Here is a 27,240-nt window from a genome sequence, read left to right as displayed (position 1 = left end):
ACTCATGCTGTTATGAGAAAATGCTAAGTATCTACAAAAATGTGCAGTCTAGTCATGGAATCATAGAATATGCCAAGTTGGAAGGGACCCACAGGGATCACCGAGTCCAACTCCTAGCCCTGCACCCCAACAATCCCACCACATGCCTGAGAGCACAGTCTAAATGTTCCTTGAGCTCTGTAAATTCAGAGCAGAGTATGATGTCAGCAACAAATGAACTTTGTTGCTGGTGAGTTTTTGATAAAACTTGAAGTATTACAACCTTAATCCTTCAATGTATTACCTTTCATGATGCAATTTCCCCAAATAGTTCAAAGGTAGACAATTTAATTTACATCATAAACTCTTCTGCAACTTGAGATACAAATCAAAACCATTCCCCACAGCCTGTCATAAATAGGTAAGTCTGAAGAACACTCAACTTCCTTAAGATAACTGGGAGAAGTGAAACCCTCTACAGTCAGCAGGCCTTGTGCCATAGCAGACTTTTATCATCTGTAAGTTAAAGACTGGCTGCTGTGTGGGGTACCTTCCTTAGGTTCCTTTACGTGTATCATGAGCTGTATTAAAAAGCCAATCTAAAAGTTAGAGGCAGGTCCAGTGAACACCAGGTAGATCCATGGTGACTGAAGAGGGCTGAAGCCAAGCCAGGATGCCAGTCCAGGGGTTGAGGTCCAGATCAAGGGGCTCTTAATAGATATAGCATGGATATAGCCAAAAAGACCAGCCCTCCCTTAACCCAGACCAGGGAGAGGCCCAGGTGAGGCTGGTCAGGGTCATTAGGTCTCATTAGTACCCTCAGGATCCTGACAGGCTTTTGAACAGGTGTATCTATTCTGGTCTGATTTTGAACAGGTGTACCACCTTGGAGGCTAAAACAGGGCAGATGTTTTTATGCCTCTCACCTTTTGATCCTACCTAAATGGCCCAGTAGCACTTAACACTTATAAAGCAAAGCTGACTTCTCTCACAATGGTGTGTAAACATGGGTATGTAATTTAGCTTCAATGAAGTCAGACAGACTGTCTGACCACTTTGTTTTGTCGCATCCATGTTGAGCTAAATGCAGAATTCAGGACAGAGTTCTGTTTAGTAAATATTCCAGGTAACTTCCAATTCACTGACTCCCAAGTCTAGAAGATCTGGTATCTAACAACCAGCTACAAAGAATCTGTAGCCTATGCCACAGCTTAAAATTTAATACCAAAAAGAGAAATCCTAATGCTTTCAAGGCATAATGGCAGCCCCTGTTCAGCAGAAAGATCTTATGCTGCCCTTAATTTAGGTGGTTTTAGAGCTTGATATATTAAACAGTTTATAAATTCATCAAGACTACAAAAGTAAGAGTGGAACATTTAACAAAAATAAGAGCAGGACACTAAACAATGCTTTAGGTAAATGTAGTCACAGTGTGTGGTTTGTGGTTCTTCATAGATTACTGCACACACGTTCATATGCTATGCTATTGTGACACAATTTTTCCAAAAACACAAAGGACTAAATCTTCAACTTAGCTTGAGCTTCTATATGGGCAAGATAGTCTTTACATAGAGAAAATTATATGTATGATTTGAAGTTAGCACATGAATGATCTTTTTCAGAGTTATGCCCATGTACATCCAGAACATATTTAAATTAAAGGAAATCTGGTCTGTGGTAAGTCTTGGTTTTATGAAAGGCCACTGCAAAGGAAATTGTGCCATGTTCAAAGTGAGATGCTCCCACCTGGTGCATTTGCAAAATCAAACTCTAGAAGTGAATGAGAAACATTCTGCTTGCTTAGGGAGGAATGTGTTTGTGTGACTTTTTTAAGAGTAGATTGTTATTTCATTTTTATATTGTTCCACAATAAATGACTTTGCAAAATATTCAAAGAGATATCAGTACTAAAACTATCAGCAAACACTGGTGGGGAAAAGGACACAGGTATATTTCTATTGAGATTAACTGCAGCTTCACTGATCTCATTATCAACCTCAAATTGACTTTGCCATATTTGCCCTTTCTGTATTCTACTTTCATTAATTACATCATTTCTCTTCCCAAAATATTTGATTTTAAATCTGTGATTTAGTTTTCTTGTAATTAAAAAGACCCCAGAAAATTCACAACATATCTAAGAAGGCCTTAACAAACACAGTAAAAAATTGATTTCTTTAAATAGATGATTAACTGAGATTGGAATGACTGTTGCCATTTTCCATTAGAGATGAGACATATACAGCCACCATAAAAGTGTTTTTTCAAGATACATTTTAAACACTCATTTCATTAGACAAATTACCTACATTTGCTATTAATGTGGCACTACAGTACACTAACAAGAAAAAAAATTTGGACCCAGATTAAGTAAGGAGTTTGATTAGAGATTAGAAAATATTTTAATTAAATGGATATAAATTAGAACTGCTAGATCTGCAAAACAGCTATCTGTAATTGGCTACCATGTTTTGTAAATGCTATAAAAATATTGCTACTTAGCAATCAGAAAGGCAGAAAGACTCAAAGTAGGGTCAACCCAGAGTATGAGAATACGTATGCATTTCAGAGAATATATTTGCATTTGCCCCAAATTTGGCATTGGGAGATGGAAATTTATCCTTGTTTGTACAAGAAGAAATTGGCTCTTGAAAAAGGCATTAAAGAGATCCTTTTCAAAGTCCCCTTAGAATAAAAAAATAAAGTTTTTCTGTGCACACGATTAACACTTATTTTGTTGGCAGATTGTACTGGGTAATTTTAAGGAATTGTGTAGGAACCTGAGACACACTCAGGGACAATAACAATTGTATATGTGTGTAGACTTTGCTTAGAAAGGCTGACTTTCCTGAGCTACTGGGAATGCTACTCCTCTGCCAAAATCACAGCTCTCAGCCACTCCTGAACCTATTCATGATTACAAAAATGCATAGCAAGCTCTGTCTTTTCAGGCTTTTTGTAAAGGATTATGAACTCTTGGCTTTTTCTAAAAGCAAACCTCTCTCACAGTCTCACTCTGGCTTTTCTATTATCACTGACCTTATTGGTCTATCTGAGACTACATCTTCAAGTGCATGGGCATAAAGGAATCTTCCCACGGGGGGTTACATTTGTTTCAGCAGATTTATATGAAAATGGAGTTGTAACCATAAAAGTGATATATTAGCACTAAACCGTTATATTTCAGCAGATTGCTCCAAAGCAATTACATAGGCCAAAATGAGTGTACAATAAACTCTGAATGCTATTATTTCCAGGGTACAGTAATCTTGATATCAATTTAAAAGAATGCCAGTTTAATTATCTTGTTAACTCATTATGGTCATAGATTAACATAAACAATTGCTCTGGTGGCAATTTGAAGCCCTCAGTGTCATTAAACAAAGGAGATTTCTCAAATTTAAGGGTTTATTTTTCCTGTATCTTGATATTCTTCAATAGGCATAACAGTATTAAATAAATTTAACTCAGTTAATTACTTGGTTTTCATTCATATAATGATACTGGCATCACTCTACCAAGAAGATCTGAGAATAATTCCAGTACTCTAAAAGTAGGAAAAAATATTCACAAAGGGTTTTTCCTCTCCCATTCACTTACTATCAAATGTTAGGACAGTCATACTAATCTCTTCAGGTCAATTTGGATAAGGTAAAATGATGATAGTATAAAAGCATCTTCAAAACACTCAGTTTAGAAGGAAGGAGAATAACTAGCTACAGAAGAGAAAACCACAAACTTTCATGCAATTAATTCAGGGCTTTCAATTTTATGGTTTGCAGAACAGGAACATTTGGAGTCAAGAACAGCTGAAAACAGGTTATGGTACACACAATTTCTGTACATTACATTGTGTAGGAGTTAAAATATTAAGATTTCTTCTGAGACTAAGGAAAGAGGGGATTAAAACCTAATATAAATTTTAAATACCATTCTGACTGCTTCCGTAACTCTGCAAGCTGGTGGAGTCGCTTGAGTGCTTTTTCCTGTTTTTTCTCATCTTTCCATGACTTCGAAGCCACATTTCGAGCAAATTCCCTTTGTTTCAAATCTTTCAATCTCTGTGTGAAAAGAATATAAACAGAAGGGATTAAATATGCACACAACAGATATGTTTCCTGTTACTCAATTTTTTTTTTGTAGAGTTAGTATGTAAATGTACTTAAAATATGGTAATAGTAAGAAGAGGTTGAAAATACTATTTTTGCATGACAAAACAACATGACTTGGCCACAGTTACTTAGCTGACATATGCCTCCATATATATGATAGCTTTTTTGTTCTTATGAATACACAAATCTGTTGTGTACAAATACAGTCACAAAACTAAACACCACTTAATGAGATCAACATCTTCTTATTTAATTAATTATGTTGGATTGGAATCCATAGGCATATACTGGAATGAGGCTGAGCTCCTGTGTGTGATATATGTTATAGATCTCTACTTGCACATTTATGCATGGATGTGTGTATGCTTCTAAGTCTGGTAGCTTCTTAGGACTACTGTCTGAAATGTTTGATCAGGAAACTCTAGTGCTTATTTTCACAATTTTTTTAATCTCCTAAAACATCTGTAAATCAGGGAATTACTGTTGGAGAGGGCAAAATTCTTTGCCCTTATTACATTTTTTTATTAGCTGGTTTTGCACTGCTGATAAGACAAGGAAAGTGAAGGAGGAGAAGACACAAGGCAAAAAGTGTCAGAAGCACCCTCTGCATAAACAGTGGTGCTGTCTTGCCTCTGAGTTCACTGCATTCTCTAGGAGTCAGCAGGTCATGCCTAACCTTACAACTTTCCAGTTCAGATCCATATTTCCATACTCCATGTCAAAAATGCCTTCTCCCCTTCACCACCTCTCCAGTGCTATGGTGCTTGCAGAAGGAAGGTTTACAGGCTGGGAGGGAGCTCTGGTGTATTCAGTCAGATGCTCAAACTCAAAGCCTTGAAGACCAGGACTGAGCACTAAATTACTGCATCCACTTGCCCCTTGGTCCAGAGGCAGCCCTGTGCTCATCCATGGACTTTAGAACTACAGAATCAACACCAGGAAATGTTAAATTTTCCAGGGAGCCCAGAGAGTAATTTTTGCAAAGTAGACTTGAGGAAAGGTTTTGAAATAAGTAATTTTTAAACTGCTGCTTAGCTGTCAGCATCTATGCCTGCTTGACTGTCCACCAGTACCGAAAGATCAACATCCTTATCACTGTCATCATCTCATGTTGTTGTTACCCTATAGCATGGCCAAAAGTGCAATATGTATCAGTAAGATAAATTGGAGGCTGATCAAGCATTGTAACAGCAAATACTGCTTTCTGCAGGTCAGGTATTGGGAACAGTCTATCCATGGCACAGAGCTCTACACAGAACATCAGGCACCTGTGTTGGAGAAACTTGTACAGGTTCAGAAAATTACAAATGCTTTCTGGAGAGAGGTCTAGCTTTTGCCTGTAGATTAAGATAAAGTGAACAGGTGAAAAACACTGTGTAGTTGTTTTATAGAATCTAAAGAGATGACAGCTTCTTTTTCCTCTGGCTAAAATTAAATAATCCAACTTGTGGCAATGACATAATATTACAGAGAGGTATGGAAAAACACTTGGTGGAAACAGACCACTCAAGGTCTGTGATTTTCTTCCGTGAAGAGTGCTGGAAAGCTGTAGTGTGTATCTCCCACCATTGTCACATATCTGTCCTACAAGTATGGGATTTTTAAAAAAGTCAAATAACATCTGTGAGAGAAAAATTAATTCTGGGAGACTAAGACCAGAACTTTCTTCTTTGCTTTCAGCCTTGTGGACCCCAAGACATGTACCTATGAGCACATGGAGCAGGCTCTCAACAACCCTGATGTTTCTGCACAGGCAACCTCCCTTGGATGAGGCTGACAAGGTCAGAAAGACAGCTGCTCAAGAAACTCGTGCACCACCAAGCAGCAAGAATCACTATGCTGCCTGGTACCTGATAGAAGTTTAACCATTTCATCAGAAATATTTCCAGTCAATCAAATCTGTATGTTTCTTCCTAAAGTTTTTATCAGTGCTGACATCTGTAGATCGCTGTACTAGACTCTGAAACAGGACAGCTGAAAAGTCCTCTTTAAAGGTCTTAGGCTTCTGTTCCTTGGAAAAAATGGGTTCTCCACCACATATTTAACTTTTACATGTCCTTTCGCGTGCCCTCCCTCACTGTTTACTTGTCCCTTGCCAGGCCAGTCACATAATGCTCCATTTTCTCAATGTCATTGTTTGCAATTTACAGTAAACTGGATAAATATGTAAGACAACGTTACTTTTGGTTCAAGAAAGAAACTTTTTAAATAATATATTAAAGCCAAAGCTGTAAAAGAATTCAGAAAATCTTCCCAGAACAAATCCACATATTCTGTCACCTCGGTACTATTTACAATAGTGTACAGATATTTAAGCTGTGAAGATCCTATTCTCCACAGAAAAAAACATAGGTAGTCTTGAGCCTTATTTATATGTCCAATGTGAAGAAAGAGCAAAGAAACACATTTGAGAAATGCCCTTTAGGGACGCTTGCTATGTTTTAGCTGTCATCATAAGCTATTCAGCATCATGCATAGAGCATTCATGGGGAAAAACAGAAACAGTTTCTACCTGTCAAGCAAACAAAGAACAATGTGAAACTGAGTACTATGGCACACAGGTACTGCAAAGCAATGCCATTTCATTTCTTTGACAGTTAGGATGATAATCAGAAAAGCAAATGGACCAATACTAAGAATAAAAGTTCCAGCAGTATTTTTTGCTCTCTAATGGCATATAGCATGTGTCAAAGAAGTAGAGAGAAGAATAAAAAGAAATGTAGGTAAGCATAGTGGAGAACTCATCAATTGGAGCTTAAATCCAAGGAATCAAAAGCATCCACAGTCTGAGCAGAGAAAGGGCTCTCCCTGCACATCCCGTCAGCAAAACCAAACAAAGCTGCTCTGCCAGAGGTCTAGTTAGGAATCATAATGAAATTTGTCAGCTATGCTGGATAGATCATGGGACTGCCTGCTGAACCTGCAAAGCCCTGATTTTCTTCACTAATAACCTGTGCCAGACTTCTGACAGGCACACAAATATTTTCTGCAGATGGTGTACAACAGCATGCAACTGAGCAGCTACCTGAACGACAACCCTGAGATCAGCAGGTGTGATTGAAAATTAACTTTGCTTTACACGGCAATTGCATTTTTTCATGTAATTAGGTACTTAACTGGGCATCCAAATACAGGCACATGTAATAAATTATGATTTATTTAATAACATTCTTCTGTTCCGTCCTTCACCTGCTGCAAATATAATTGTCCTGGAGTTATACTTCTTTAGACTCATGTTCTATTCTTTCTGGGTTTTTTGTACACGTGTGTGTGTATGTTGCTATATCTAAAAGTAATCCATTCCTCTTTTATAAACACCCATAGAGAAGATTAAAAGACTACAAAATAATACTCATTGTCATGGAAAGATTTACTTCTAGAACCAGATCTGAGTCATATTTGCTCCTCTGTCAAAAACTGCTGAATCTATGCTTTTCCTTCTGAACTCTGGTATGAATCACCAGGAGATTCAAACGAGTTAATGGAGCTTCATCATCACTACCTACTTTTGTTAGACATAAAATAGCAGTGGTCAAATACCAATAATTTAGCAATTTCTACCCATTCTTAATGTTGTTTTGTTTGGTTTTGTTTTGTTTTGTCTTGTCACTTTACTGGGGCTAGTACTTGCTTTATACTGACCCATGAGCACCTGAAGTATATGTGCTGCTGGCTACATTTGCAATTCTGACTTTATTTTCTTTTATGACCCTGATTTCTATTCCTCCCTGTGCAGGTAAAGGTTTATCTGGATTGCTATTTATTTGATCAAATTTAGATGCCTCTCTTCACAACAAATGGAAAGAAAAAAGCATTTGGGGGACCTAATCAACTCCTTTTAAAGCAGCTGTCTAAAGCAAGAGGGATAAAGTGAAATGTAGAAGTACCTCTTTCTTTTCATTGTGTACCGAGGGCATTAAGGGTGTCTATCTTAATTATTAAGGGTCGTTCTCCTAAGAAGGAGACAGAGCTGACAGCCCAGGTGAGGTGTCTTTACACCAATGTACACAGTATGGGCAACAACAGGAGGAGCTGGAAGCCACTGTGATGCTAGAAAGATGTGACCTAGTAGCCATTACTGCAACCTGGTGGGAGGAATCCCATGATTGGAGTTCAACTATCAATTCCTACAGTCTGTTTGAAAGGGACAGACAAGAATGAAAAGATGGAAGGTTTGTGGTCTACAATCAATAAAAGGATAGAGTGTGTAGAACTGTCTCTGAAGAATAGCCACAATTAGATTGAAAGCATATGGTCAGAATTAGAGACCAAGGCAACAAAGGGAACCTTGTGGCTGCTGTCTACTAGAGGCCACCTGATCAAGCAAGGGGAGCTTGCTGATGAAGTCGTCTTACTACAACTACAGGACAGATTGTCTTCTCAGGCTCCTGCCCTCGTGGAGGACAACAACCTGTACAGCTGCTGAAAAAGTAGCATGGCATGCTGTAGGAAATCCAGGAGACTCCTTGAATGCATGCAGGATAGCTTCTTAAGCCAGGTAATAGACAGGCAAAGAGGACGTGATACTGCACCTGATGGTCACAGCACAAGTGAGCTAATTCGTGGTATCTAGATGGGAAGCATCCAGTCATCATGTGCTGATGGAGTTTGCAGTCCTGAGGGATATGAGTCAGGTGAAGAATAAAGTCAGGACCCTAAATTTCATAACAGCAAAGCTCCAGCTGTTCAAGGATTTTGTTAGTAAACCCTCTCTGTGAAACTGCCCTCTGGGACCACAGAGCAGAACCAAGCTGGCAGTTCTTTAAGAAAGTTTTCCATAGAGCATAAGAGCTCTCAGCTCCTTGGTGTAAGATGAAAGGAGACTGGCATGGCTGAGTCAAGACCTGCTTGTCAAATTAAGGGGCAAGAAGGAAATGGACAGGTAGTGGAAGCAGGGGCAACTATCCTGGGAAGGGTACAGTGATACTGCTTAGTTGTGTAATGATGAGCCAGAAAGGCCAAGGTGCAGCTGGAACTACTTCAGATTTTGGGACAAAGAGCTGTTGTTGCAAGTATTCTGAGAAGCAAATCCTCTTCTTGTACTGCACTGATGGAAAGAGAAGGCATATTTGGGAAAAAAGAATTCTATTAATTAAGTTAGAAAAGATTAGGTTAGTACGAATTAAATTATTTTTTTCCTATTACATTTAGAGTATTTTTGTTTTGGAATATCATTCATAACACACCCTCCAAAATACTCATCATTTTGTAATACACTCCAGCCCCAGGAATGTATGTACCACACTAGGTGTATTTCTTCTGTCATATTTAGAGAGCCTTGTTTGAATCTAAATCCTTGAACTAATGTGAATGTTTGAGTGTCTGATTGGCTTTAAAGACTTATTTCCACTTAGCTGAAAAGCTTCCTAATTAAGTACTAACCAAATTCACCGTAGAAGGGTTAGATGAGGAAAAAAGGAACATTAATTTCAGTAATTATTCTCTTGCCTGTAACACTAACATTGGAACCAAATGCATTATTTGTAAAATGGTTTTACAATGGAGACCATCAAAAGAGAATGAAAGTCACTAAATAACATAATTAAACTCCATGTCTGAAGCTTATAGTATTTGTTTGTTAAGTGAAAGTGAGGAAACAGCAATGAAAGAATTTGCTCTTACTATGATGAATAAAGTCCCAAAAATAAATTAGGAAGACTATTACATACAGGAATTAACAATGAGATATGAAGCTCCAAAACTAACTGATACATTTTAATTTTTTTTACCCATAAATCACTGCAGACCACTTTGAAGTGTGTGCTGGTAATGACTTGTTAGAGTAGTTCATATTATAGACAGCCATAACACATATCATATTGTTAGCAGAAGTAAATGAGAAGACAGAAAGAAAATACCCTGGTGTTATTGGATTAGGGACTGAGATGATAGCAGAAGAGAGGAAAAGTCAGTCCTCAGACGTGCCCTAGAGAATCCATACATTCCTGAATGAGATGCTGATCAAGGATTAACAAGAAGGATGAATTACAGGTGGCTCTTTGGAGGGCTTGTTTTTTGCATGTCTTCAGAGAAACCTCTGCTATGTCTGTATAGAAAGATGGTCTGATCTAGTGCAATGGGTCTTCATGCCAAAAATAAAGACCTACTCATGCTTACCTGTGTCTTTTTTGTTGGAAACTCTTACTCTCCAACCAGATCTGCAAATACTCCTGCTAATTAAATTGATTTCATCCATTGCTGCATGAAAGTATCCATTTGTGGATACTTTCCATTTTAAAAGATCCATTTGTGCTGCTCATGAGAATCCCCCAAATGAAGTTAAAACAGATGCATTTCATGGAGACCACTTCCATACGGAATAGGACAGAATGTGCATTTTGTAACCACAACTCCTCTGAAGGCCTCAGCTAATTATGGACCCAGCATATGCTCCACTTGACCACCTATGTTCCTATCGGTTCTGACGAACTTATTGTCACATGCTTCAACAAGCTGGGTGCACACTGTGTAATTTGATTAGATATATTCAGTGCCACTTTGAAATACAGAGCAATTTACGTAGTAAAAGCAACACATTTGAATTATAAAAACCTTGGGGCAGGGACTGTATCTTCATGTTCATATATTACCTTACTCCTCAGGGTGTTGGGCTCTTTCTTAGATCAAAAACATCATCTCATATATTTTATTTCTTTTTCCTTCTCATTTGAGCAGCTAAAAGAAAAGAAACTGGCATTACAGATCCTGTTCAAGACTAGCTCGTTTCAAAACTTTCAGTACTTTTTGTAATCTTATTTTAAAAATATTTAAGATTTTTCCACATATTTTTTAAAGTCCATCTCACCACATTGTTCTGGTTTGTTTTAAGTGTAGTAGGCAGAATACAAAACCACCTACATTTTAATGAAAAGAACAAGAATCTGAATTATCCTAGAATTCTACAGATGAGTCCAAAACCTGGCCTCCAATTTTCTTTGATATGGTCAGCATGCTTTCAGAGTAACAAAAATAATAGTCGAAATGTCCATACATAGATTTTACATAGCACTTTCCACAGACAGATGTAGATTTCTTAAGAAACTTCATCTATACCAATACATCATTTTACAAATAAATAAATGAAGGCAGAGAAGGAGTGAATTCTGGAAAGAGCAGGGAGGAGATTGAATCAACACTTACATGCTTAGTTATCACCTCTAACTCTTGGTAAGCCCATTGAAAAGAGATGCCAGGTAACTGAATGAAGCCTAAATTTGATTCTTGATAATTAGAGTAGTGCTGGGGGGACAACATAAAGGGTAAACCTCTTCAAAACTATTGTGCTATGTAAGTTGAATCAGCAGAACACTGTACAGTGACTTTGAAATGCTGTACCAAAGAACAAGTCCATCACTAAAAACCCACCACTTTAATATGTACATGAGATAAATGTAGTCTTCCTTATAGTTACCACTACACTTTACATGATAAGTTATGAACTGGGAAAATTGTAAAAAATAATGTGTGTATGAAAAATATTAATGGGAGTGGATTTTTTTTTTGATATTCACTCAAACCCAAAATATTCTTTCTCTTGCATTTATTCAGAGTAAAATCAGCTCATTTGGAGTAGGACAGTTAAACTTGAGAAGGAATCTAGCAGCAATACTATAACAAAATGAAGTTTTAATAAATGGCATTTCCTTGCAGTTTTGGTGAATCAGAAAAAGCCACAAAGGAGTTTTATAATCATCTGATCAAAAGTTTTCAATAACATCAGATAGAGGACATCCAGATAAATTGATGAAATCAAGTTCTTTTGACAAGAGCTATTTTATGTAAGCTACATCAAATAAAATTACATTATCATTCTTCATGGAGTCCCGTATCAGTCATTCCAGTATTTTCCCTGGAACCAATGTCAGAATGACAAATTTTCTTGTTTATTCTTTCTAAATCCTGGCATGGCATCATCTAGCTTGATGCTTCTTCCTCCAGTACTCTGACACCCATTTGAAAATCTACATTAATTATTAGAAGAGTTTATGGTAATCTCTTTCCTAATACTTAGATGTTGGTCACCTGAGTCAATTGAGACAAAAATCATTAGCTCTAGATTATGTTGATAAAGAACCTTCTTAAGTATTGATAGAATGGTACTTCACAATCATCATAAACATATGATTCAGTCACTTAGATGTGACTACATTGTCTGGCTTTGTCCCAAGTACAGAACAGAAATATGTATTGAATAGTCCTTTTTATGTCACTACTAACAAAAAAATAATTTCGATTTTGAGCAGAAGATACTATATTTCCTGAGTACACTTTCAGAAACTTTTCTGCCCTCATCTCTGATGACTACAGATTTCCCTTTTGCCGTTTTTACTTCCTCAATCACTTCTTTTCCAATTTCTTCACTTGTGATTTATAGTATTTACAATCCATTTTTCCTTTCTCTCCTTTATTATAAATTTAAGCCAGAGAGAATTGACTTTCCTTCTAAACAAGATTAGCTGTTTATAACCTATTTGGTCTTTTTCAGTTCTGGGATTTGGGTCCTTAAACCATCTGCCAAGTGGTCTTGAAAATTACTTAGGTCTCTCTCACATCTTTCCATTTGATTTCCTTCTCCCAACCCAACTGACAAACTTATTCACTTTTATGAAACTGGATTTGTGAATGAAGTGCATGTTACAGTTTGTTATTCACACAAATACATGCAAATATTTTATTTCCATTTGCTAAATACGATTACTTGGCTTTTTTATTTTCTACATGTCTATGTTGATCATCATAATGATAATAACATGTAGATTAGAGATCAGCTTTTTAGAGACCCATAATGTGAAGTATATTTGTGCTCTTCTTGTCATAAGGGAGGCCCATAGAAAGCAGCAAATTCAGATGGATGATCTGTTAATTTAAATTTCTTCATGCATGGGATTGAAGTAGCAGTTTATGTTCCAGTCTTTGGTTTGTTTACAGGAAAAGATGAACAGATGCCCTTTTTTTTTTTCCCCAGGATAATTCACTCCTGCAATAGCCTGCTTTAGCCTTTCATTATCAGAGATAATCTTCTGAGAACACATCTCAGTAAATTTTGCTGATTTTTAAAAAGATTATTTTAATTACATTTTCCTTTTATTTATTTTCCAATTTTCTCTCAGATTATTATTATGTGTTGTCTCCTTTGACATTACTGTCCTTTCTTCCCTCTACTTGGCTTATTCATCTCTCTTCCCAGTTAAGCATCATTTTCTTCTGAAATAACAAAAACAATAAGGTGCTTCCTAAGCAAATTCAGTGTCTCATGGAAAACACATGACCAAACTTTGAAGAGTGAAAGATGTCCTAATTTCACAGTTTATAAAGGCAAAGATATTTTGGTCCTATCTAGCTCCCTTTTTATTGCCACATGAATAAAATATTATTTATTTGCAACTTGTGACTTGCATTTGGCCCCCTTGTACTTACTGTTGTTGCAACTTGCAGTGCCTGAGGCTTTTACTAAGAGAGGGAGCTAAAAGCAATAACAAGGTCGAAATATGAAGTTCAGCCACTGGTGTGTAACATATCACTCAGTTGCAATTTGACACACTTCAGTTGTGATTTCATAATTTAAAACTTTTAATAGTTTTCTAGAAACTGCTCCCTGAAAAGGGAGTAGAAATGAACATGATATACTTTTGTAAGACCAATCCCTTACTACTTCTTTCATCCACTTACATGTTCTGGAGCTTCAGGAGGTAACATTTTGTGTTACCCTCTTAGTCAGGTGATGTCTCTTTGTGTTCACTCTTGTATCAAATGTTCCTATAAACACACATGTAGTTTTTCTTGTAGACATGAGAATGTTTAATATGCTAAGCTGATCTATCACTCAATGTTTCTGAAATACTTTATGTCACTTCTCAAATTATTTCCTGTCACTTGACATAGAGAACCTTTTAAGCACACTTTATGCTGCTACTACCTCCTACAATTTCTTTTTTTTTTTTTCAAAACCAGAGAAATACCATGGGTTTATGTACTGAAATTGAAAACAAGCCTTTTAAAATATGCACCAACACACATACAATATGGTCATAGTGGCTTCATAATCTTTAGACTAGGTGAGTTAAACAATTTCTGGAGGCAAGGAGAAGTAGGGCAACTGGATCATATGTTGTAATTTTAATTTCTGAAAAACAAAATCCATTCTTTTTCCATGTACTATTGTTTTAGCTTTTAGAGATACAAAAATTAAAAAGGAATTATGTAAGAAAAAATTTGCTTGGTTTTCTAGAAAGAATAGAAAATCGCAATAACACTGTACACTTCTCACACACTTCATGTTCAGATTTACTAGGCTATGACCTGCTGTTTTGTATGAGTAGTGTTCTAATTTATCATTATTTTCAAATTGAAGGGCAGAATTTTTTTTTTAACGAAGCAAAGGGACATCATGCTATGCTAAATTTCAAAATGGAAAGGAAATCAGAATCTGACAACGTTCAGTGTAACTCAGGCTCAAATGACATACAAGTTATGCGAAACTCAGAAAAGATGGTCATTATGAGCTGATAAGAATGAATTTGGCTTTGAAGGAAAGACAAGATGAGGTTAATATGAATTTGCTGGATTCCTTTTGAAAAGTGAAAATTACATTGTCACTTTTAGGAAATATTCTTGTAAGCCAATATGTGTAAATATCACAGAATCACTGAATCACAGAATATGCTGATTTGGAAGGGACCCACAAGGACTAACAAATCCAATGCTTAGCCCTGCACTGGACCTTCCCAAGAGTCACACCATGTGCCTGCGAGAATCATCCAAATGCTTCTTGAACTCTGTCAGGGTTGTTGGGGAGCACGTGTGATTTAATAAATTGTATTTTTTTACCTTAAACATGGTATTACTTTAACCTCTGATTTCTCAATTAACTATGATTTGATATTTACACAATCCAGTCTAAGACTGGAGATCCAGGGCAGGTTCAGAAAGCAAGCCAAAGGTTTTTTTAATTCTGCTAGATATGAGTTAGTGCCTTGTTGAATACACAGATCCTGAATGGAAAGTGTAAATACACGGCAATGGAATGTGACTTTTAAACATAAGTATTTAGGGGTTTGTTTTGAAGAAAGCAGTGCTCGGTGTCCATCAACATGGTAAGAACAGAAAACAAGCAGAGAAATGCTAACTATAAGGATTCTAGGAGTTTTGTGTCAATTCCTCTTTACTTACACACTTGTTAAAAGCCTAGAATTTCTGCTCTGAAAGAAATGTTGACATTTGGGAATTCTTGATGTTTTAGTCTTAGTAGGAGAAGTCAAATTCTGAAAACTTATTTAAAAAATGAAAATTTCAAGTAGCATGATGTCAATGCATCTAAATAGCAATGCAACATAATGCAGTTACAATTTTCATAATTTCTGTATCTTAAGAATAGTAAATATAATGTGTGCTTACATTACAATTAATATTACAAAAGAATTTTTAAATGGTTCACAAGAAATTTTGAATTTTTTTTAAAGTAACACTGTTGAAGCAATGTATGTCAATATTTATGAACAATTTCAACCTGACTGAAGAAAGTAAAACTTTTGAATGAAAAATAGTTTTGATCTTTTTGCATTCCTGAGAAACCATTCCACACTAAAAGCAGCATTTCCTGATAAATGAGTGAATGAGTGTTTAATTTTTTGTTTTGTTTTTTTGTTTGGTTTGGTTTGGTTTACTGTGTTCTAGAAACATTTTTTTATTGACGTGCATGACATCTACATTTCTCTAGATATTCCCTTGAAATTTCATTTGAGAAAATACTTAGAGCCTTTGTCTTTTTAATGGCTCCTGGTGGAGCCTAATTATTATAAAATTTTAAGAACTGTGAAATGATAATTGGTCTGGGTTACCTCCTTCATTTTTCCCTTAGAGATATGTTAAAATATGTTTATTAATACATTTAAATAAGTAAGGATTATAAATTACTAGGCTCACCATTTTCATTGCTGTCTTGGCGACGCACAGATATTTTTCTGTTTTGCTTTTAAATATTTGTTTGTGCTATGAATGCCCCTTAAAGACATACAAGGCATATTGTACAGTTCTTTGAACACAAATATAGCTGATGAGCCTGACTTAATGCTCCACAGGCATCAATTGCTCAGCTACATTCTTGCATATTAATCACTGCTTGAAAGGTGCAGACAGTAAAAAACGAACAGAACTATAATAGATGTAGATTCTAGACAGATGTTTATAGTGTCAGATATATTTTCTGGATGCCATTTGAATTAGAAGAATTACAATTTTTCCAGATGAGGGAAAGAGCAAGAAAGCACTGTTCAAAATTTATGCAGACGCCAAGAGAAACATAATTTTTCTGTGAACATTTGGGGGTATAACATTTTGCTAACACAGCTAATTGTAATTCCAAAAAAGCTGATTATGCCAAAAAATTGCCTGAGGTAAAATATGTACAGATGTTTCATAACATGCAGAACAGGTTCCTTAATGTGTCTTAATAATGCCATATTGTAAAAGTCATTCCACAAACATGAATTCAAGGACTTGTGAACAGTCAGTCATCAAAGCCAATCATAGCATCTGGCGTTGCTTTGTCCCTATCACCTCACGATCTGAAGTAAAACTTGTAAAGCCTGGCCTTAAAATATCAGATATTTCAGATCTACTGATTTAACAGAAATATCCCAACCAAATATGCAAAATATATGGCCTATAAGAAACATTACATAATGCTTGTCAGTCTTCTAAGCTAGCACATGAAATATAACATACATCTGTGTTCAGTATTGTCCAGTTTTTACTAGTTCATAGTAAACAGACTGTTTTGCATGAATGGTAACATTTTGCATAGAAATAGGTAGAAAACATGCTTTTTCTTCTGCTTCTTCTGTCTTTATAATTGTTATTTTAAAAGTGTGAAAGACACCTGAATACAGAGATTTTAAAAAGGACAACATCCAATATAATTTATCTTGTTCATTAAACAACACAAGCACCACTCCAGCCTGACTGCCCCTAAAGGTTAAAAGGGAAGAATAATCTAAACATAAATATTTAGGTTTACCTTTCTCATTTACTTAGGTAATATCCTATGCACTGCATGTATTAGCATTTCAGAACTCAGAACCAAATGGGAATATGTTGGTTTGATAACTTTTTACATAATAGGAAAAAATAATTATGACTGGCTTTAAACCATTTTTTTATTTGAGTGGAATGTTTCACAAAGTCTTTTGTTTCAATTTTTATTTTTCTTTAAATTCAATTATCATTGACCTGTTAAATCAGTCATAAGAGAATGTTTCAATTAATTCAGTTTGGGGATTTTTTTCCTTGTCCATATTTGAAATAGAAGCAAATTTGGAAAAAACAGGAAACCAGAGATGCTGAGTTCCCACCTGAATGCACCTCTTGTCTAAACATATTGAAGAAGAGTATGCTTTTTCATTGTCTGGGTGAGGAATTACTATACAAAATTAAACTCTAAACTGATTATTTTGGTGTGGAATTTCATATTGTTCTCTGGTTTGACATAATCTCTTTGGGTTTGTTTTGGGTTTTTTTTTGTTACAAATCTAATCCTTCTGATTCCTTGCTTTATTTGAATAAGACATCCATTACACTGCATCAACCATTACTCCTGCTTGAAAAACTACTTTTAAAACTTTAGTAATTAAAAAGTGTACCCTCTGAGAAGAATGGAAATAAGAATACACAAGCGTTAATGAAAAGCACTTCCTCTAACTGACATTCTAGTTATTGCTATGTCTTAAATGCCAAAATCTGATAATACACTCTGTAATTCCTTATATAATGAAATGCTTAAGAAATAGTCTACAGTCATTGGCCCATCATTAGCAACTAGGAAATTAGGTGTCCCATGGGTTTCTTTTCCCATTTAAAGAGGGTTAAATTGCTAATTTACATGTTAATTAGCATTCATGCTAAAGAACACCCAATGTAATTCCATAGCATCTAGTATTTAAAAACTTGACTTATCAAGACATTAAATTTGAATGAAGCCTAGATTATTTGCAAGAACTTTTTTTTGACAGCTAATGATGAAAAGAATCTCATTAGTCTAAGTAACATGCAGTTTAAAAAGCAGGAATGCTGCCAATTTATTTACTCTATCACTGAGTAATCAAAAAGCAGCAAAGCACTGGCAGGGCAGCAGGTTTAGCCATTCTTTATAAAGCCCACTAATCTGCACAGATTGGTAAATTTAAAATAAAGAATTGTTTCTGGTGATGTTTCTTTGGAATCTGTTGCCTTGAGTCACTCCTAATCACCACAGTGTGCTCAGTGGTATTTGATAATGCTGCTTCTGTTGCTCCAGAGCTACTCTGCTGCATGCACTTGCTCTAGTGTGCAATTGAACCATGTCTTTGCAGCAGACCTATAAATACAAACCTCCCCTCATAAAATTTAGGAAAACATTGCATGATATTATAGAGCAAGCATTCACTTTAAGATAATTTGAAACTGGCAAAATAAATGTTCTAGGACAGTGAAGCCACAGAATTATCATGTTGCTTATATCCTGCTTTTGTGCATATATTGTATACTACTCTTTTACTTAAATGCTGATGTCATCCTGTATTGCTTTATGTTACCTTTATTGACATTAGTTTATGTGATGTGACACAATCTGATTGTCTGTTCCCCTCAACTGTTACTTCAGCATTTCAAAAATGCTGGATTGCAGGTGCTCTGAGGCACAGCAGTTGTGATACGAACCTTTATTCAGAAAGGCAGGATTTCTTTATGTCTAAATAACAGAAAGAAGCATTCAGGACAAGAAAATTTTGGTCCTATACTATCTAGCAATGGTAAAAGATGAAATTTTACATGAAAAACAGCATTATACATTCCATTCTTTGTTGTTTTGGGGGTTTTTTCAGACTTCAGCCATTTTTTATGTTGCATAAGTCCTTTGTATTATTTTCAATACAACATTGTGTGCCAATACAATATCTGTGGTATTCGTGTTAAGTGAATTAGAGTTGTGAAATGTGGTCTATTTACTCAGTTCCTCAGCTCTAAAAGCAATGACTTAGACACTGAGCATTTCCTACTGTGCTTTATCCTCATATTTCTCCTTATTTATGGATTATTTTTCCAAGTTCTTCCTCTTGTAACTCCTTCTTCTCCCTTTCTGGTCTTCTGATTTCTGAGTTACACTTCCATGCTTTTCTCTTCTTGCTGTTTCTGTCCAGTACACCTATTCCCATAACTGCTTCCTAAACTTCTCCTTGCTTACCCTCCATTTCATATCATCAGCTCCTTTGCAGCCAATGGCTTCCTCCCCTACACAAAATGGGTTAATTTTTGAACTACAGTCCATCTTTAGTACTGAGTCAGGCAGTTTTCCTCAGTGTAAACAACATACAACCTGAGATTAAAGATTTTATTAAAGGGCAGATGCATAAATATATCAGAGTAGGCCATCCAAACAGTATTGATTCCAATGCCTTATCACTTCTTTATTCTTGACTTTACAAATACTACGTATTTTTACTGTCATTTACTTAAGTTGGTGATCCATAAAGAAAACTTCAGCCCAATCACTGAGAGCAACAGAAAGCTTGTTCTTAAAATACAGACTGTTTGGAAACCTTAATTGTATGTGTCACAGCCAGTTCTGCATCTAACAATCCTGTAGAAATCATGGGGTAATTTAGTTTGCAATCAAAACTAATTTATAAACAAAAGGGATGAATAAAAGGAGTTAATTCATATGAACAAATTCTGAAAGAGTAAGAAAAACTTTTAAAGTTAATTATGGAAAAGGCAGTGTGAGAACAGTGAATCTATTCAGTAAGAAATTATCAAAAACCTGCTCTTTGCGAACAGTTACAGTCAGAGTGGAAGTAATTTTGGGGAGTATGAACAAGAACACACGCTGAAAAAATCAATGTATAATGAAAAGCTAAGAAAGTGTGAAGCTATTACAGAAATCAAAGAATGAAAAAATGGCATAGGCATAAGCAACAGTAAGACAACCACTGGTATCACAATGAGCAGGAGAACAGTGCGTCTTTAAGGCAAAAAGACAGTGAAACAATAGGATAGACTACAGAAATGATTTCTTTTCTTTTAGCTTTGGTCTTCACATTTAAAAGACCCAAGACTTGTGCCAGAAATGCAAAGAGTACACTGTTTCCAAGGGAAGAGAAAGATGTGCTTAAAAGGAAAGAGAAGAGAAAATTGAACCAATATGTGTGATGTAGAATAATACATAAAATAACAGTTAAGAACTTCTCAGCATTGAAACATTCCAAATTCAAGGAAAAAAAATATTGTGATGGAGCAGAAGTGTCTGACAAGTGTGTTATACTGGCTCAGATGATCATTCTAAATAAGTGTCTAATGGTAATAGTTAAAACATAAACCGGTAATAGATTTGTCTAAAGTTAAAAATAAACAGGCAGTTCACTGAAATTAAAGAATAATTTGTGGAAAAAAAACTGAGAAAATACTGACCATATCAAATCATAATGGGAATATTTTGATGTATGTATCAGATGTGTCTACTCTGACTAAAGTTATTTATGGTAAATGTCCTGAATATGGAAAAAATAAATAACTTTCATGTCTAAACTTCTATCTTGTAAAACATACGAGCATCCTTCATTTTAAGCATTTGAATACTTTATTTTTGTGGGGTTCTTCATAGTCATATCTCTTAGAAAGGTCACAATTGTTCTCAGGACTGGGCCTAATTTTACACCCCACCCTCCCTCATAACAATCCGTGTATGTGATAGCTGCTTTTGAGCAGAGCAATCCATTGGTACCTAAAAAATAAGAGGACAATAACTACCACACATCCAAAATTCCTGCATCAGTTGAAGCCCACTTATAAGCCAGCTGTTTGAGGGAATCTAACATCATATTACTGTTTCTCTCGCTTGACTCCTTTTATCTTTAGTCTTACTAAGGATGCAAGGAATGCAAAAGTTTTGTTATGAGTATGCATGTATTTCTTAACAGGCATCAAACCAAGGTGATTAATCTGAGTTACAGGAGCAGAATGTTCATGACTGCAGGCAGCACCCCTTGCTGAGAGCAAGAAATTCTGAGGTTCTTTTGCCAATCAGGTTATTTTTTGAGGAGGTCACAGAGAGTACAGACCCCATGTGCAAAACTGCCCCCTAAAAAAGCAGCCCCTCCTTAAAGGCCAGTGTCTTGATGCAAAAGTGCAGAAGTGGGGGTTCCACGTGGGAGTACAAAAGGGACAGTGGATCCACCCATTTATCAAGAGAAAAAAGCAGGGACTCCACATGCACATATAGTGATGAACCTTCATGCTGGTATAATCCTTTCTGTTTCATTAGTGTGTTACTTTGTCCAGAAGGCTTCTCGGTGTGTTTGCCTAACTTCCCAGATGCTAACATGAAATGTCTCAGATATTGCCAGACCAGTTTCCTTTCCTCCAAATGGAAATAGAGGGTAAAAGAGGTTTACATTAGGGCTAAAAGACATGACTTAATGTTCCTGCAATAAACATGGAGATGCTGGGAAAAAAACCACTCTCAAGATGAACAAACAAGATCTCAGCATTGCACTCATTCCTAGAGCTTTCTCTGTGTTAGCTCATCAATGAATTTTCTGGGTGGCAGCAGCAGCGCTAGCTAAAATGCAAGCATATTTGCAGGCTTTGATGTTTAACAGGAGCTAAATCTCTGCCTGAATTAGAGTTTAAATCCACAAGCACCATAAAGGCTTAAGAGTAAGTGCCCACAGCTGTATACACTAAATCAGACTCTCACGGCAGAAATATATCCAAATGCTGGTATGCATGGATAGAAACACATAGGTATGTGAATGTAAACAAGAGCAGGCTGAAAGTTCTGTTCACCTATTTACACAGTGCTGCCTGCTTCAAGAACAATTTCTGTGGTGGGGGGTTTTATGGTTTTTTGTTTGGTTCATTTGGTTTTATGGTTTGGGGGGTTTTGTTTGTTTTTATTGGTTTGGTTTGTGTTTTTTTATCACAGGAGAGAATGTGATGTATTTAACTCTATGGGTAGATTTTGACAACTAAACTAAGGCTTGTTTTGTCATCAAAAACCCCAAGATGGCAATACAGTCTTGTTTTTCTTTGCTGCATATTTCTATTATCATTATCATCACAATTATGTTATTGCAGTACACGGAACAGATTTGTGATTTTCTCATTTGCTGACATCTAAAAGCCTTGCTGATTGCTAAGGATTATTTATACAAAAAATTGAAAGCTCCAACTACTTTGATTTAAACTGAATTGATGAATGTTGTACATGACCTGGAGTTACTAAAAGATTCCATATAATAATGTCAACCAGACAGACATCTCTGCTCAAGTTAGGCTTCCTTTTAAAGATGCATATGACTTAAAAACCCTGGTAAAACAACTATACTGACATATTATTTTCAGCTTATTATATAGTGTACTTCCAGATATATTATGTTTTCCAGCAGCAACCTATCTTGTTTATCTATATCCTAATCACTTTTGCATGAATTCACACCTCATCCTTTCAAGTTTTCGATATCTTTGACAGAGCCAAGGCACTCAGTTCTGATGCAGTTAACTTTTGTTGCAGAGAATATAGGGAGCAAGTGATAGCAAGCATTATTCACCTTGATGCTTGATGGGATATTGAAGATTTATCAAATGTGTTACTCCCTGTGACTGCTGCACAGGATTTTATAAAGTCATAGGAAAAAACACAGAAGAAAAAAGCTGTGATTTTAAGTGGTATGTGCTGGGCCAATGAGACCTGTGTGCACAGGGTGGTTTGGTGATGAAAGATTAGGTTCTCCCAGGGAAGTTACTGCCCCAGTCTTGGTAAGTATCAGGCTTAACAGAGAGCTCAGGCAAAGCTGGATGGGAGTGCAGCCTTTCATTCAGACAGATTTTCTGAGTTCATTTTAACCAGTTGTGCACCAACAGAAATTAATTTCCAATAGCAGGCAATATCCATGAAAAATTCTTTTAGAGAATGTGTCAAGTGAGACTCTTATAGAGTGTGTGTCAAGAAAGACATTAGCAATATTAAGACTGACAAGAGTGCCAAAAGAAAAAATAATTGCTTAATATTTAGACAATGTTACACAAAAAATATATAAATAATATTAAAACTCTCCAGGGTCATTAGAGTGTTAGAAGATAATGAAGCTGTAGGCATTGATTTTTGATGGTCTGTTAAAATTTTATGCATATGTATGTATATATCTATGCATACATACATTGTATTTTATAACCATAAGTACAGAGGTATGTAGCAGGCAGAGAGAGAGGAAAAGTCAGTCTGAGTATACTGTTTTAGAAAAATATATAACACAGAAACACAGCAGAAGGGCCAGTTATGCAAACAAGGCCATATTGTCATCATAACATTTTGCAGCCTCTGAGGACAGAGAAGGCAATGGCTGGTGTGCCAACTGCTTAGTCTGGAAGTCAGGACTTCCTGCTGTAACAACTGGTTGAAATCATTAAGAAAGTGGATCACAAAATTAATTTAAAAACATATTTGGAGATTAGAGCCATAATTCTATGAATAAAATCTGTTTTCACTGGAATATAAACAAAAGATTTATGACTCAGTGCAATATCCTTTTTTCTGCTTTTCTATCTTCTTTAAACATTATTTTGAAGTAGTAGCATTTAAATAGGAAATCACATGAAGGGACTGTGCTGTATTGTTACTGAGATGTAAAGAGTCCCTCATTTAATGTACTCTCCATTAGAAGAAGGATGTTTAGAACATATCCATGCAGATTACTAAAGATACTTTCAAATTACTGCTGAGAAACAAAAAAATATATCTTTGGAGAAATAAGGTCTGGTGGCTACTGTTCCTCCCAGAAGAAACATTTTGAAACCAAGCTAGATAAAAACACAGGAAACCATACACTAACTTGTTTTCTTTGAAGAATACTCTGATAAAAGTATGAAGAATAAAGGCTTTTCTGTGACTGATCACAAAAGTCAGAGAAAAGGGCACACCCACACTATTCTTAGAGGCAAACTAATGCTGTTCCCAGACTTGGCTGAGCAGCCAAGAAGTGAGAGGGGAGAAGAGACTGAATTACCCTGTCACATCAGGTGGGTAACTAGCTAATCCTACACTGAGTTTCTGAGCTGCATCTGAAAGGGCAGGACGGGGTGAGCTTGCACTGCCAGTTGATATTCTGTATGTGCCGTGCATTTTGGTGCAGACTCTTGGTTTTCAGCACTATGTCTGGTAGCTTGTAAAATACTAAATTTATCTGAAAATTAAAAAGAGTTTTAGTGCTTAAACATTCCTTTTATAGCAGAAACCTGCCATAGATGGAGTATGAAGCTGGTTGTTTGATTTAGCATAAACTGCTCTTTGTATAGGAAGTGTGTGAAGAGGGGAGGGCACAAATTTTTCTCTTTGAGTTTAGATATATTTCCGATGGCTGAAAAAAACAGCTGAAGGGTGAAAAAAATCCTTTGTGCAGCAAATGGGTATTTATAATGATTAGAGTAACATGTATAGGATCTGGAAAAGCATTTGTTCAGTAGAATTATAAACATTTTTATGGATTAATAATGAAATGCTGACACAAGAAATTGCTTTTGATTTAACACATATATGCATAACTCCAGTTTGGGAGTGATGGTACAAAAGAGTCCCTTTATTACCCATGTGTAGCTGACTCTATATTCTGCTCGAATTCAGCAGGATGGTTCAACAGGATGGCTGGGCAGACATTAGGCAGTTTGTTAAAGAAGTGCTGTGATAGATGCACACAGAAAATTTCAGGGTGATTTACATCCCTTGTGATACTGTGGAAGACAGTAACATTGCTTGCAGGGAGTGAGCACTGCTTATTTTACTCAACATTATTATTTCTAATCCTCTGTCAGCAATACCTGCAACTTTTGTTTCACATATTTTTAAGGCATGTCCTGACTCCCATGCAACCAAAAGTGTGATCACCAGAAGACACTAATTTGAATGCTCACAATAGCTGAGCTCTTGAGCTGTGTAATGCAAGCACTAGCAGAAGTATAAGAGAAAAAGATAAATCTATGGTATTTAGTTGCATGTCCTTACCACGTTAGATTAGCAGATATGATCTCTCACATCAGAGGCTTAGAAATGTTCATTCCTGAGCTTTGCAAACCTTTTTCTTAAAATTATGAAATGCTTAGGTCATTTAATTGCATTTTCCTTCCATATTTCCAACTGAAATATGGATTTTGCTAAAATTGGAGAAAAACTAGGATGCACAAAAGAAGCATAATAAGCACATATGGACAGAATATACCTACCCCACAAAGACATGATAAAATTAATACAAAACCAATGAAAAGGAATTACTACCTATTATCTTTTCCCAGGAATGCAACATCTTGTTCAGCAGTAAGGATTATTTTATATCATGTTCTGCATGCAAGGCAAAATGTATTTCACCCATAGAAACATAGATTTTCACTTCAGAAATATATACTTTACATAAAAAAAAAATAAAAAATGTGCTAAAAACTGACCAAACCCCCCAAAACACCAACAAACAAAACCCACACCCTAACCCCTCTTTTCTGCCATTGAAACAGCATGACCAGCTTGATATAACATGGTGATATGCCTTCTGCATCCAAAAGAGGGACCTGGCTATTTGAGGAAGTAATCTTTCCCTCTCCCTCTGGTTTATAAGTAATTCCACATTTAAATATATCAAATAAAGTGTGGCTATTGGTACTAAGCATGTATCTGAAACTATAGATAGAGGTCTTTCAGTCAGAGTGGCTTAAAAGAAATTGTGGTGAATAATAAAACAACAAATATTTTCCATTTTATTTTAATGGAAAGTTGCATGTTAAAGTTGAAAATATCAAATGATGAATTGTCTTCTCGAGTGAATTTAGAAACCTTCCACAATCAATGAGGAAGGAAGACAGACTGTTGTAACATGCACAGACATTTGTCAGGTTTACCTGCTTGTGAGCATGGTCATAAGAATTGATGTGGTTGTCAAATTCCTGGTGTTTGTGGTACTGCTTGTCACATAGTTCACAGTAGAAATTAGCCTTCACATCCTCCAGAGCCTTGGCTGCAGCTTTCTCCTTCTCAGCATAGTCCTGCAAAGGCAGCAGCAAATGGAGACACTTTCACTAGAGATGTGAGCCCATGCCTCAGCAGCTGTTTTCATCATCCACATGAAACACACTAGACTGACCAGGACGACTACAACAACAAGATCCATCCCGTACACACTACAGAGGTTTAGGTCTTAAACTGGATTTAATAAAATAATTGTGGGTTTTCAGGAATTATTCTTACTACTTGTACGTACTGCAGTAGAAAAGCAGAGAGGAATGAGGAGCAGAGGAATATCATCAAGATACTGCCTAGCTCCTGGGCAGAAAAGCTCAGCAGTGAAGAACAATTAAGAGACCAAGGTTTGTCTGCTAGTCCTCACATCAGTTCCAGACTGCATGAACATGTGTCTGCTCCTTCAGGTACTATTGGTCAGAAGAAATAAACTGGTTTAATCTGATACTAAAGCAGATTTTCTTTTGTGTTCTGCTTTCTACCCTCTATGAAATATTCAGCCAGGCCAGGCAGCAGATTGCTACAGCCGGCTGAGCAGAGCCACCAGAGCCACCACTGCAAGAGCCTTTTACAAGCCTCCCTGTTCATTCCCAACATCTGCATGAAGGGACACACCATCCAGCCTTCCCAAACTGAAAGAACTGTCACCTGCCCAACAGAGACCACAACCAGTAGCTCATGTCCAGGCTCAGGCACACAGCTGAAAACAAGGAAAATACAATTAGTTCCTACAGACCCCATCTCTGTATCTCTCCGGTAACTCAAGTGAGTGCTCTGGAGACTCAAATACTTTCATTTCAATACATAATAATAGGCAAAAAGAGAAAACTTAAAACATAGGAGCCAAAAGTTACTGAGCTCAATGAATGCACTCAAATAAAGGGCCTGATAGGCAAAATTGGCAGCAGCCTTTGTCAACCTTACTTCTTTTACAAGTCCTTCATTATTTTGATACTATTATGACACTTTCTTAAACATTTTTCATTAGAGCTAAAGAGAAAACTTCTGATGTGGAAAATAAGAACAAAAAATTTGGTAGAAGCTATTCATTTTATATTCATATTGACAAGTTGATATTACCTGAGTGTATGTAATATATTGCTGGGGACTACAGTAATTCAT

General features: G+C 36.2%; 1 protein-coding gene across 1 annotated transcript in view; it reads right to left on the bottom strand.

Annotated features, from left to right (window-relative positions):
* The window catches only part of ZNF804B (zinc finger protein 804B), a 33,944-nt gene extending 7,675 nt beyond the window's left edge, over positions 1-26,269 (bottom strand). The window contains exons 1-3 of the mRNA XM_071561247.1: positions 26,243-26,269; positions 26,001-26,144; positions 3,910-4,040 (exon numbers count right to left, since the gene is read on the bottom strand). Coding sequence (XP_071417348.1) covers positions 3,910-4,040; positions 26,001-26,144; positions 26,243-26,269 — 302 coding nt within the window. The remainder of the gene's footprint in view (positions 1-3,909; positions 4,041-26,000; positions 26,145-26,242) is intronic.
* Positions 26,270-27,240: the final 971 nt, after the last annotated feature.

The sequence above is a fragment of the Pithys albifrons genome, chromosome 7 (assembly GCF_047495875.1).
Source record: "Pithys albifrons albifrons isolate INPA30051 chromosome 7, PitAlb_v1, whole genome shotgun sequence".
In the NCBI taxonomy this organism is placed as follows: domain Eukaryota; kingdom Metazoa; phylum Chordata; class Aves; order Passeriformes; family Thamnophilidae; genus Pithys; species Pithys albifrons.
The sequence above is the reverse complement of the archived record's forward strand: the minus strand, read 5'-3'. Positions and strand labels throughout refer to the sequence as shown.